Source organism: Oncorhynchus clarkii, chromosome 11 (genome assembly GCF_045791955.1).
Source record: "Oncorhynchus clarkii lewisi isolate Uvic-CL-2024 chromosome 11, UVic_Ocla_1.0, whole genome shotgun sequence".
NCBI lineage: Eukaryota > Metazoa > Chordata > Actinopteri > Salmoniformes > Salmonidae > Oncorhynchus > Oncorhynchus clarkii.
This window is the reverse complement of record NC_092157.1, coordinates 7,388,690-7,403,212: the sequence shown is the minus strand read 5'-3', so window position 1 is coordinate 7,403,212 and position 14,523 is coordinate 7,388,690. Positions and strand designations below refer to the sequence as shown.

Sequence of the window (14,523 nt, the reverse complement as noted above, 5' to 3'; positions counted from 1 at the left end):
ATCAAAAAGTAACAATAACGAGGCTATATACAGGGAGTACTGGTACCGAGTCAGTGTGGAGGCTATATACAGGGAGTACTGGTACAGAGTCGATGTTCCGGGGTTACAGATTAGTCAAGGTAATTTGTACACGTAGGTAGGGGTAAAGTGACAGTGCATAGATAAACAGCATGTAGCAGCAGTGTAAAATCAAAGGGGGGGGGGGTATAAATAGTCCGGGTGGCCATTTGAATAATTGTTCAGCAGTCTTATTGCTTGGGGTTAGAAGCTGTTAAGGAGCCTTTTGGACCAATACTTGGCACTCCGGTACCGCTTGCCGTGCGGTAGCAGAGAACAGACTATGAATTGGGTGACTAGAGACTTCGACTAGAGACTTTTTTTGGCCTTCCAATGACACCACCTAGTATATAGGTCCTGGATGGCAGGAAGCTTAGCCCCAGTGATGTAATGAGTTGTACGCACTACCCTCTGTAGCGCCTTACGGTCGGATGTCGAGCTGTTGCCATACCACGCGGGGATGCAACTGGTCAGAATGGTGCAGCTGTAGAACTTTGAGGATCTGGGGACCCATGCCAAATCTTTTCAGTCTACTGAGGGGGAAAAAGCATTGTCGTGCCCTCATGCCTTTCTTGGTGTGTTTGGACAATGATAGTTTGTTGGTGATATGGACACTGGGAAACTTGAAACTCTCGACCCGCTCCAATTCAGTCCTGTTGATGTTAATGAGGGCCTGTTCGGCCCTCCTTTTCTTATAGTCCACGATCATCTCCTTTGTCTAGCTCACGTTGAGGGAGAGGATGTTGTTCGGTGATCAGGCCTACCACTGATGTGCTGTCAGCAATCTTAATGGTGGTGTTGGAGTTGTGCTTGGCGATGCAGTAGTGGGTGAAGAGGGAGTACAGGAGGGGACTAAGCATGCACCCCTGAGGGGCCCCAGGGTTGAGGATCAGCTTTATTTTACTGAGTTACAGTTCATAGAAGGAAATCAGTCAATTGAAATAAATTCATTAGGCCCTAATCTATGGATTTCACATGACTGAGCAGGAGCGCAGCCCTGCGTGGGCCTGGGAGGTCATAGGTCCACCCTCTTGCCAGCCAGGTCCACCCACTGGGAAGCCGGGGCCAGCCAATCAGAATGAGTGTATGAAATGCAGTCAACCATAAAAGCCTTGTAATACAGACACATTACAAACCAACCATCAGGACAACCAGCTCATTTAGAAAATGTAATGGGAAAAACAGGGGAATGATTACCTGCAAAATCAAGCTAAAGATTCTCTGTCAAAGTAGTTAGATCACATACATCTCCAACAGTCTTCCCACATCCATTTCCTTCTCTCGTTATACGGTCATGTGGTAATGGTTACTTATTGGACTATTTTGCTATCAGGCTGCAGTAATGACACTTAGGACTAAGTTACTGCCACTACTTCAATGTACACTGAACAAAAATCTTATTAAAACGATGCAATTTCAAAGATTTTACTGTGTTACAGTTCATATAATGAAATCAGTCAATTGAAATGAATTCATTAGGCCCTAATCTATGCATTTCACATGACTGGGAATACAGATAAGCATCTGCTGGTCACAGGGACGTGAATCAGAAATGTGGTGTGACTACCGTTTGCCTCATGCAGCACAACATCGCCTTCTCATAGAGTTGATCAGGCTGTTGATTGTGTCCTGTGGAATGTTGTCCCACTCCTCTTCAAGGGCTGTACAAAGTTGCTGGATATTGGCGGGAACTGGAACACGCTGTCATACACGTCGATCCAGAGCATCCCAAACATGCTCAACGGGTGACATGTCTGAGTATGCAGGCCATGGAAGAACTGGGACATTTTTAGCTTCTAGGAATTGTGTAGAGATCCTTGTGGCATTCACGTGCTGAAACATGAAGGGATGGCTTGGGATGAATGGCACGACAATGAGCCACAGATTTTCTTCATGGTTTAAATCTGTGGATTCATATTACAATCAATAAAATGCAATTGTGTTCGTTGTCCGTAGCTTATGCCTGCCCATACCTTAACCCCACCATGGGGCATCAGCAAACTGCCTGCCTACACGACGCCATACACGGTCTGTGGTTGAGGACAGTTTGACGTACTGCCAAATGCTCTAAAAACAACGGAGGTGGCTTATGGTAGAGAACTTAACTTTAAATTCTCTGTCAAGAGCTCTGGTGGACATTCCTGCAGTCAGCATGCCAATTGCACACTCCCTTATTTTTTGGTGTCCTTTTTATGTCTCCAGGACATGGGGCACCTGTGTAATGATCATGCTGTTTAATCAGCTTCTTGATATGCCACACTTGTCAGGTGGATGGATTATCTTGGCAAAGGAGAAATGCTCACTAACAAGGGATGTAAACACATTTGTACACAGATTGAGATAAATCAAGTCTGGGATGTTTTATTTCAGCTCATGAAACCAACACTTTACATGTTGCGTTTATAATTGTTCTGTGTAGTTAGTAAAATACTGTAGTTGACCAAATAGCTATCCGGAATGTCTGCATTGCCTGTTTCTACACTAACTGACTCATCTCATATGCTGAAGCTACTGTTCATTTGCTGTCACTTTGGTCCTAGTTATATGTACATATCTACCTCAATTACCTCATAACCCTGCACAGTAATTCAGTACTGGTACCCTGTGTATATAGAAAAGTTATCGTTACTCATTGTATTATAATTTTACACCTGTTTAACAAATCATGTCAAATACAATGATTTGAGTAAGTGGCATCTCTCTGCAGCCATTTGCAGCATATATGCTGCTATATTTCTGAGGGGGAGTAAGGTGCTTTCCTTAGCATGGACACATTATGGAGGGTTTCTCCACCCCAAATAGACAATATTAGAAATTGTGTTAATGTCTTCCCAAACAGTCTGAGTGGATATCATCAATGAGGTCTTGTATCATATTTGCTGCCAGGACTATGGAGAGATTTGGCAAAATACAGGATAATCCGTTACGTTAGTAGATGTGTTTTCACATAATATGTAGACAATAATATCTGCATTTTTTCAACGAATAGATTTAAAGTCTTCTTAAAAAATGGGTTAAGTTGTTCTACAAATTGAATGACCCATCTACGTTAGGTAGTGAGTGACTCCCATGCTCCTGGGATCTATTCAAGAAGCAATTCAGAAAGAATCGTCCATCAATTTAACCTAAAAAGAAACATGGTAACGCATATTAGCTAAACTAGCCGAACAACCCGTCGGCATCAACTTAGTTGTGATCTTAAGTGGAAAGTGGTGGTGACCTCCAATATAAGAGAGCGATTTAGCCTCATAATGACCTTTATTTTTTTCTTCAGTTGAGCTATTTTGAGAACACTAGTGTCGGTCTGGTCTTACTGAATTGTAGATGCTACACCTATTGTCAGTTCTTACAGATGCCGCTTTTGTGCAAATGTTTTCCAAGTTTTCTCCTGTGGAGGGTCAGTGCATCCGAATCTCACTGAATTATACATGCTACACCTACTGTCGGCATCACCGCATCCAATTCTCACTGAATTATACATGCTACACCTACTGTCGGCATCACCGCATCCAATTCTCACTGAATTATACATGCTACACCTACTGTCGGCATCACCGCATCCAATTCTCACTGAATTATACATGCTACACCTACTGTCGGCATCACCGCATCCAATTCTCACTGAATTATACATGCTACACCTACTGTCGGCATCACCGCATCCAATTCTCACTGAATTATACATGCTACACCTACTGTCGGCATCACCACATCCAATTGTGGTTCAATACCAGTTCAAAGCCAGACTAAGGTCAGAATAAAATGTACTTAAATCCAGTGCTTGAAAATTCTATAACCTTTGAATTATGAAATTAAATAAATCTAACTATACTGAACAAATATATAAACACAACATGTAAAGTGTTCGTCCCATGTTTCATGAGCTAAAATAAAAAATAGAAATGTTCTGTATGCACAAAGCTTATTTCTCTCCAATGTTGTGCACAAATGTATTACATCCCTGTTAGGGAGCATTTCTCCTTTGCCAACATAGTCCATCCACCTGACAGGTGTGGCATATCAAGAAGCTGATTAAACAGCATGATCATTACACAGGTGCACCTTGTGCTGGGGGCAACAAAAAGCCACTAAAATGTGCAGTTTTGTGACAACACAATGCCACAGATGTCTCAAGTTGAGGAAGTGTGCAATTTGCATGCTGAATGCACGAATGTCCACCAGAGCTTTTGTCATATTCAGCACTCCATGCATCTGGGCTGATCTACAGAAGGAGACCGTCCTTTATCTCCATGCATCGGCGCTGATCTACAGGAGGAGAAAAGTCCTTTCTCTTTCCCTGCATCGGAGCTGATCTACAGGAGGAGACAGTCATTTATCTCCATGCATCTGGGCTGATCTACAGGAGGAGACAGTCCTTTATCTCCATGCATCGGCGCTGATCTACAGGAGGAGAAAAGTCCTTTCTCTTTCCCTGCATCGGAGCTGATCTACAGGAGGAGACAGTCATTTATCTCCATGCATCTGGGCTGATCTACAGGAGGAGACAGTCCTTTCTCTCCCTGCAGGCGGGGAGAGTAAACCGTGCTCATATCCAGCACTCCTGCTGCCTCCCTGTGATCTGAGCCTCCTCCCTTCAGCAGGAGGAAATCACAGCGAAGGAGAAAAGTGTATTTGCCTATCAACCATTGCCATGGAGAGATGGTTCAAAGGAGAGAGTGTTTTGGCCTCAAGTCTCGTTCCATAATGAAAGAGTTGGTACTTATACGTGGTTGGGGGGGGATGCTGTATTGCCAGGAAGGACAATAGGTAAAGAGCGAGAGATCTGCTGTACATGTTTCCCTTTGATGAAAGCGTTTCCTTAAAGGCTTGTTGTACAGAAGTGTTTGAACCGCACTAATAAGGATGATCCATCAAAATCGATTAAAAAAACACGGTTGGACGTACGCTCTCAATAAATCCCATGAGATACACAAAGCAAAACCTGCTCTGTACAACGTGGCAAAATCAGATTTGTTGATGGGAGACATTGGCAAGCAGAAAACTAGCCAAAACAATCCTACAGATCCATGGAGATACATAAAGGGGCTGGGTTACAGTGTCACTGTCCTGCTCTCAACATGATACAATCACACCAAGGCTACCGCCATCATTACGATAGCGCTGACGAACATGGCATAGGATCAGAATGGAGTATACAGGGCATAGAGAAGATGTGCGTTTGCTGGGAGGAATGCGTAGCGGAGTGATTAGATATCCACTCTCACCGTGTTACCCTCTCATCATCCTGTTTGACGCATAATTCCATGTACGTGGCCCCATCACATTAGATTAGTATCAGTGTATCCATCCACAGCAGGAAGTCAGGCGTGTGCTGTTCTCTCCAATATTGCCAGGCAACAGGGGACTACCTGCAGGGATAGCAATTGGGGTGTAGATGAGCGATAGCAGCCTTCCTACGATGTCCTCCTGCGGTCATACAACCAATTATAGACATCAAGACCTCCAACTCGCCCTAGAAAACCTCACAAAAGGAAGCGTTCTAACGTGATGTGCATAGCTCAAACCTTCACAGATCTCCTACTGACATCAACGCATGCATGGTTTATGTAAAAAGTTTCAGGGCTTGCACGGGTATAATCTCAGAATCCATAACCAAATATTTAATGTCTTTCACAAGAGATTAACGCAGGTATGACAAGTAAGTTGAGTGTCAGACACTCATAGGTACAGTCTTCGCTAATAAGGCTAAGCTTAACAGGACACAACAACCACCAAACTCAGCGCTGATTAACACCAGGGATCCTGGACATTGCTTGGAGGAGGGCCTTGCTTGTGTACATTGACCCTTAACCTATTAGTTAGAATTGAAATCCAAGCAGTAACCCATCTCCTCACTCCTAGCCCTGGATCCACCTGAAGACACTATTCCTGTACAGTTGATCGTCAAGTGCTGTTCCACTACATTGGCCAAATGTACCAAGTAAACATTGTCTACATGCAGAAAGATACATTTCTTCTCCTGGAATGATATACAAAAGACGGCCCAAAAATTCAGTTCACTGGAGCAGTTAGATTCTTGTTGATGCTCCTATGCTCCTCACGAGTAAGAAAGACATTTCTAAAGGAGTCCAGCATCCATCCGTTCCAGAAATGCATCATGGGTAAAGGCCTTGCCCGGTCAGTTGATTAGCCCAGCTAGGAGTGGTTCTGTCTCTTCCTTAGTAGAGGTAAGAGACTTTTAGCAGTGTGGTCATATTTGATGTGGGGAGGTTGTGGGTGTGAGTATCAGGGAACCATGGGACAGCTCCAGGTGACCTTTGAACTGAGCCTGCAACAATAGGTCAAGCTCACCAAGGAGTCAGCAGCGACAATCTACTAATTCAATTACAGTCTACATTTCCTCTAAGTGATATCCATTCAGACAGGGAGCAGCGAGGAACCTCATGTTCCACACTAAAATTGGGGGAGACGTCCTTTGCCTCACTCATCTCTTTGTACAGTTCGCTACATTCTCTGTGTCACACCAAATCCTACCGTAGGTGATGTTCCTTTATCCTATTACATCTCTAGTGTGTCTTCTGGACTGTGGTACGGTATGGTGCACATTGGCCTCAGCTAGTGACCTGAGTTGCAAATTGTGAGTACACCAGCCGTGGTGAGGGTATGGGATAGCCTGTGCCACAGTGGCCTTCTGGTTCTCTTTGCTACAGTGTTGACTGCCGACAGTCAGCTTCAAAGGCTACAATAAGCCTCCTATTGAGCAAGTGTCGAGCCCCCCACTGATTTTATCAAAAGCGACAGGCTGAGTTGTGTAGTCAACTCTGTGGGGTACAACCAGGGACCTCCCGCAGTCACGCCATTGTACAACACCAGTTACTCTCCAGCCTGTGGAGTTAGCCACCGCAACACTAAACAGAATTTAGCATTTGAGCACGAGGCAAAAATGCACTCCTTAGGAGAGGAAGCGAGTAGTCTAGCCGGTGAAATAAGATTCAGATTAATAACTCTAGTTGTCATGGCAATGGGTAAGAAGTGAGAAAGTGAGAGGAAAGCATACAGGCATGTAATTTGTTGTTGCAATCAAGAGGAGATGAAAGTGGAATTGGAGCCCAGCCATAGGGACCAGCTAGAGGGACCAGCCAGAGGGACCAGCCATAGGGACCAGCCATAGGGACCAGCCATAGGGACCAGCTAGAAGGACCAGCCATAGGGACCAGCCATAGGGACCAGCCATAGGGACCAGCCAGAGGGACCAGCGAGAGGGACCAGCCAGAGGGACCAGCCAGAGGGACCAGCTAGAGGGACCAGCCATAGGGACCAGCTAGAAGGACCAGCCAGAGGGACCAGCTAGAGGGACCAGCCATGCGGACCAGCCATAGGGACCAGCCATAGGGGCCAGCCAGGGACACATTTAATCGTGTTATTGATAGGGAATTAATTCAAATGAACTAAGAGGGCTCTGTCACGGTGTTGTATTGGTGATGGGAGAATTATGCTGCATTTGTAAACCATAACGAGAGAGATCTTTCATTGCCTCCCCTTTAAGTTGTTTTCCAATGTACTGCAATGTACTGCAATCCACTATACTACAATCTACAAAGAGCTGGCACAGACACATAGACAAATTACCGATTCTGATTAAAATGAAAAGCAGGGAAACACATACCAGGGACTAATCGATGATAGTCAAGTTATGACGCATCAACACCAAAAGAAGTGGTGGATGAAAATTGATTATTTCATCCTAGAAGTAATCCTATAGAGTTTCTTGCTATAGTAGTCCTATAGGATTTTCTATAGTAATAACTATAGGATTTTCTAGTCATTTTCAGGCCCAAGGACAAGGACAGATGGGATTCAATTTAGTAGAACCCGTGTCTTCGTCAGTTCTTTCCACAGCAATCACATCAGACTTTACCCTTGTGATGAAACCCTTTCCCATCAGTTTCCAATGAAAGTCACTGTATTTCACTGCCAATATCCTTCTGTAAGTCTGTGCTATTGGCCTCTGCCAAACATCCACAGACATCGCAAACAAAGGACAGTCTGAACATTGTGATAGGCCATGCTGCCCTCTACAGGACACGATTATCAGTGTCATTCACATTCAGCAACAGTCAAACGTCAGTAGCCTGACTAGGATTCCTCTCCTTGTTTCCTTCCCTTCGACCACGCTAGTGTGAAAGAGCTGTGGAACTATGACCAACTGGACTCGAACCCGAGGCTGTCTGCAACACAAGACAGTGTTAGCCAACTGAGCTAAAGTAAAGGTTCAAGCTCAGTGAACTACCTCTGCTACAAATAGGCTTTCTTCCATAGGTTTCCACATCAGTGACAGAATGTAGCACCCAACCCCTTTCCCTGAATATGAAGGACTTGACGGCCCTGCAATTCCTCCTATCAACATGCATCGGTTACTCAAAATAAACTGGAATGGTTTGCCAGAGACACAGTAAATATGAAGGTGGGTGTCTTTTAATGTAGACTATAGCTGTCGGGGGAGTTAATATGAGTGTGCGGGTATTCTAATATAAACTATAGCTGTCGGGAGGGGGGGGGGGGGGGAGCAGATGACAAATGTCCCCTTGTCAAACGGTCTGTCACAACAATTCATTATTCTGGAGTTCCATGTTCAGCCTGTAATTGGTGCCATGCTTCATTTATGACAGCGTTCTGAGAGGTGTATCTATATGCATTTCCCCTCGCCACTTCTCTCGGTATGTTAGTTTTAATGGGACTGGGGAGATGCTTATTCATTTCATCAATAACAAAGACTCCTCTGTACTGATGAGAAAAAAAAAATCCCAGACTGAATTCCAACAAAGACTTACTTATTAACGGATCCTTGAATTGAACATTAAAAGATGGTACGCATTTCGCAACAATACACAGTAACCCTACACTGCAGGCTAATGGCATCTTTCCTGGTCTTCACAGTTGAGAAGTATCCTTGATACAAATTGTCTTGTTAGGCCTAAGTACCAGCCACCAGGCATTGTTAAAAACAAGTGGGTTAAATTAAGTCAGCACCGCCCTACTGAAATATTAAAACTATAGTCACACACACTCCATGTATAAACTCCCAGCAATTGAATGGGTATTTACCAACACTTTGGGCATCACTGTGACTTCCACAGGGTCCTGAGGAAGCTGTCACAGTGATGCCAAAAGCGTTGGTAAATACCCAATAAATTGCTGGGAGTTTATACATGGAGTATGTGAAAAAAAATTCAGAAAATCACATTGTAGGATTTTTAATGAATTTATTTGCAAATTATGGTGGAAAATAAGTATTTGGTCAATAACAAAAGTTTATCTCAATACTTTGTTATATACCCTTTGTTGGCAATGACAGAGGTCAAACGTTTTCTGTAAGTCTTCACAAGGTTTTCACACACTGCTGCTGGTATTTTGGCCCATTCCTCCATGCAGATCTCCTCTAGAGCAGTGATGTTTTGGGGCTGTTGCTGGGCAACACGGACTTTCAACTCCCTCCAAAGATTTTCTATGAGGTTGAGATCTGGAGACTGGCTAGGCCACTCCAGGACCTTGAAATGCTTCTTACGAAGCCACTCCTTCGTTGCCCGGGCTTGGGGTGTTTGGGATCATTGTCATGCTGAAAGACCCAGCCACGTTTCATCTTCAATGCCATTGCTGATGGAAGGAGGTTTTCACTCAAAATCTCAGGATACATGGCTCCATTCATTCTTTCCTTTACACGGATCAGTCGTCCTGGTCCCTTTGCAGAAACACAGCCCCAAAGCATGATGTTTCCACCCCCATGCTTCACAGTAGGTATGGTGTTCTTTGGATGCAACTCAGCATTCTTTGTCCTCCAAACACAACAAGTTGAGTTTTTACCAAAAATATATATTTTGGTTTCATCTGACCATATGACATTCTCCCAATCTTCTTATGGATCATCCAAATGCTCTCTAGCAAACTTCAGACGGGCCTGGACATGTACTGGCTTAAGCAGGGGGACACGTCTGGCACTGCAGGATTCGAGTCCCTGGTGGCGTAGTGTGTTACTGATGGTAGGCTTTGTTACTTTGGTCCCAGCTCTCTGCAGGTCATTCACTAGGTCCCCCCGTGTGGTTCTGGGATTTTTGCTCACCGTTCTTGTGATCATTTTGACCCCACGGGGTGAGATCTTGCGTGGAGCCCCAGATTGAGGGAGATTATCAGTTGTCTTGTATGTCTTCCATTTCCTAATAATTGCTCCCACAGTTGATTTCTTCAAACCAAGCTGCTTACCTATTTCAGATTCAGTCTTCCCAGCCTGGTGCAGGTCTACAATTTTGTTTCTGGTGTCCTTTGACAGCTCTTTGGTCTTGGCCATAGTGGAGTTTGGAGTGTGACTGTTTGAGGTTGTGGACAGGTGTCTTTTATACTGATAACAAGTTCAAACAGGTGCCATTAATACAGTTAGCGAGTGTAGGACAGAGGAGCCTCTTAAAGAAGAAGTTACAGGTCTGTGAGAGCCAGAAATCTTGCTTGTTTGTAGGTGACCAAATACTTATTTTCCACCATAATTTGCAAATAAATTCATAAAAAATCCTGCAATGTGATTATCTGGATTTTTTTTCTCATTTTGTCTGTCATTGTTGAAAATTACAGGCGTCTCATCTTTTTAAGTGGGAGAACTTGCACAATTGGTGGCTGACTAAATACTTTTTTTGCCCCACTGTACATATAATAAATGTATCTTTTAAGATGACATACCACACTACTGCCAGACAAAATAAGATGACTCATACAATATTGATATATTCTTCCATTGCCACAAAGCCCTGTTCCATAGCTGTCCTCACCTCTCCCAAACTGGCTACATCAAGTTGGAGTGAATATAGAAACAGGTCTGTATGAATCAAGGTTTATAATTGTGTCAAACAAGCACTATTTATTTACAACCTTCCTTGAAGTAATCACTGATAAGAAATGACCCTGACACGTGAAAGCCATGTGATGGAGGCCTTGCACTCACCTGTTAGATCACGTCTAATCAGTGATTAATTACGTCAAGGACGGTGAGGAAGAACGGATGCACTTTCAAGGAACGTTAATGACTCAAGCGTAGGTCCCAGAATAGAGCCAACAGTGCCATCTAGTGGTCATCTGGGAGAAAACAATGTGTAGACCACATCCTTATTGTGTTCCTGACAAATATAATTTATAATTCTCTACCCAGACCCATATATTGTAAAGGATGTCACAATTCTGTATGTTCTTTTAGGTGCACCAAAGACATTACTTACTCAATGGACTACTGGAAAATGTTTTAAATCTAAATTGCTGACTCAATAACTTCTTCCTAATGATCATTGGGTGTTATTAAAAGAAGCCTTAACATCAGATGTGGATGGTGAGAGATGGACAAGGAGACAGAGGAGGAGAGGACCTGCGAGGCTAGAGTAGTCTTCTTAACAGCTGTATATGAATGGCTAATGGGGCATCACTGATGCTTTGCTTTGCTTTGCTCAGGGGAGAGCGGGGAACTCAGGGGAGAGCGGGGAACTCAGGGGAGAGGGGGGAACTCAGGGGAGAGGGGGGAACTCAGGGGAGAGGGGGGAACTCAGGGGAGCGGGGGGAACTCAGGGGAGCGGGGGGAACTCAGGGGAGCGGGGGGAACTCAGGGGGAGCGGGGGGAACTCAGGGGGAGCGGGGGGAACTCAGGGGGGAGCGGGGGGAACTCAGGGGGGAGCGGGGAACTCAGGGGGAGCGGGGAACTCAGGGGGGAGCGGGGGGAACTCAGGGGGAGCGGGGGGAACTCAGGGGGGAGCGGGGAACTCAGGGGAGAGGGGGGAACTCAGGGGAGAGGGGGGAACTCAGGGGAGAGGGGGGAACTCAGGGGAGAGGGGGGAACTCAGGGGAGAGGGGGGAACTCAGGGGATAGGGGGGAACTCAGGGGATAGGGGGGAACTCAGGGGATAGGGGGGAACTCAGGGGATAGGGGGGAACTCAGGGGATAGGGGGGAACTCAGGGGATAGGGGGGAACTCAGGGGATAGGGGGGAACTCAGGGGATAGGGGGGAACTCAGGGGATAGGGGGGAACTCAGGGGATAGGGGGGAACTCAGGGGATAGGGGGGAACTCAGGGGAGAGGGGGGAACTCAGGGGAGAGGGGGGAACTCAGGGGAGAAGGGGGGAACTCAGGGGAGAGGGGGGAACTCAGGGGAGAGGGGGGAACTCAGGGGAGAGGGGGGAACTCAGGGGAGTGGGGGGAACTCAGGGGAGTGGGGGGAACTCAGGGGAGTGGGGGGAAATCAGGGGAGAGGGGGGAACTCAGGGGAGAGGGGGGAACTCAGGGGAGAGGGGGGAACTCAGGGGAGTGGGGGGAACTCAGGGGAGTGGGGGGAAATCAGGGGAGAGGGGGGAAATCAGGGGAGAGGGGGGAACTCAGGGGAGAGGGGGGAACTCAGGGGAGTGGGGGGAACTCAGGGGAGAGGGGGGAACTCAGGGGAGAGGGGGGAACTCAGGGGAGTGGGGGGAACTCAGGGGAGTGGGGGGAACTCAGGGGAGTGGGGGGAACTCAGGGGAGTGGGGGGAACTCAGGGGAGTGGGGGGAACTCAGGGGAGTGGGGGGAACTCAGGGGAGTAGGGGAACTCAGGGGAGTAGGGGAACTCAGGGGAGTAGGGGAACTCAGGGGAGTAGGGGAACTCAGGGGAGCGGGGAACTCAGGGGAGCGGGGCACCCAGGGGGGAGCGGGGCACCCAGGGGAGAGCGGGGCACCCAGGGGAGAGCGGGGCACCCAGGGGAGAGCGGGGCACCCAGGGGAGAGCGGGGCACCCAGGGGAGAGCGGGGCACCCAGGGGAGAGCGGGGCACCCAGGGGAGAGCGGGGCACCCAGGGGGGAGCGGGGCACCCAGGGGGGAGCGGGGCACCCAGGGGGGAGCGGGGCACCCAGGGGGGAGCGGGGCACCCAGGGGGGAGCGGGGCACCCAGGGGGGAGCGGGGCACCCAGGGGGGAGCGGGGCACTCAGGGGGGAGCGGGGCACTCAGGGGGGAGCGGGGAACTCAGGGGAGAGCGGGGAACTCAGGGGAGAGCGGGGAACTCAGGGGAGAGCGGGGAACTCAGGGGAGAGCGGGGAACTCAGGGGAGAGCGGGGAACTCAGGGGAGAGCGGGGAACTCAGGGGAGAGCGGGGAACTCAGGGGAGAGCGGGGAACTCAGGGGAGAGCGGGGAACTCAGGGGAGAGCGGGGAACTCAGGGGAGAGCGGGGAACTCAGGGGAGAGCGGGGAACTCAGGGGAGAGCGGGGAACTCAGGGGAGAGCGGGGAACTCAGGGGAGAGCGGGGCACTCAGGGGGGAGCGGGGCACCCAGGGGGGAGCGGGGCACCCAGGGGGGAGCGGGGCACCCAGGGGGGAGCGGGGCACCCAGGGGGGAGCGGGGCACCCAGGGGGGAGCGGGGCACCCAGGGGGGAGCGGGGCACCCAGGGGGGAGCGGGGCACCCAGGGGGGAGCGGGGCACCCAGGGGGGAGCGGGGCACCCAGGGGGGAGCGGGGCACCCAGGGGGGAGCGGGGCACTCAGGGGGGAGCGGGGCACTCAGGGGGGAGCGGGGCACTCAGGGGGGAGCGGGGCACTCAGGGGGGAGCGGGGCACTCAGGGGGGAGCGGGGCACTCAGGGGGGAGCGGGGCACTCAGGGGGGAGCGGGGCACTCAGGGGGGAGCGGGGCACTCAGGGGGGAGCGGGGCACTCAGGGGGGAGCGGGGCACTCAGGGGGGAGCGGGGCACTCAGGGGGGAGCGGGGCACTCAGGGGGGAGCGGGGCACTCAGGGGGGAGCGGGGCACTCAGGGGGGAGCGGGGCACTCAGGGGGGAGCGGGGCACTCAGGGGGGAGCGGGGCACTCAGGGGAGAGCGGGGCACTCAGGGGAGAGCGGGGCACTCAGGGGAGAGCGGGGCACTCAGGGGAGAGCGGGGAACTCAGGGGAGAGCGGGGAACTCAGGGGAGAGCGGGGAACTCAGGGGAGAGCGGGGAACTCAGGGGAGAGCGGGGAACTCAGGGGAGAGCGGGGAACTCAGGGGAGAGCGGGGAACTCAGGGGAGAGCGGGGAACTCAGGGGAGAGCGGGGCACCCGGGGAGAGCGGGGGGAGCGGGGAGAGCGGGGGGAGCGGGGCACTCAGGGGGGAGCGGGGCACTCAGGGGGGAGCGGGGCACTCAGGGGGGAGCGGGGCACTCAGGGGGGAGCGGGGCACTCAGGGGGGAGCGGGGCACTCAGGGGGGAGCGGGGCACTCAGGGGGGAGCGGGGCACTCAGGGGGGAGCGGGGCACTCAGGGGGGAGCGGGGCACTCAGGGGAGCGGGGCACTCAGGGGAGCGGGGCACTCAGGGGAGCGGGGCACTCAGGGGAGCGGGGCACTCAGGGGAGCAGACACCCAGGGGAGCAGGCACCCAGGGGAGCGGGGCACTCAGGGGAGCGGGGCACCCAGCGAGCACAGCTGCCAGTGTGTCCATGCATCATCTCCTCTGAAATAAATACATCTTCATTCTAGGCCATA

The 14,523-nt window shown here is 49.8% G+C and overlaps 1 protein-coding gene across 1 annotated transcript; it reads left to right on the top strand.

Annotated features, from left to right (window-relative positions):
• The first annotated feature begins 1,032 nt into the window (after positions 1–1,032).
• On the top strand, positions 1,033–14,495 carry LOC139420512 (collagen, type I, alpha 1b-like). Its single transcript, XM_071170718.1, has 2 exons — positions 1,033–1,141; positions 12,718–14,495. Exons 1-2 carry the CDS (start codon positions 1,033–1,035, stop codon positions 14,493–14,495), a joined length of 1,887 nt encoding a protein of 628 aa, XP_071026819.1.
• The last annotated feature ends 28 nt before the right edge of the window (positions 14,496–14,523 follow it).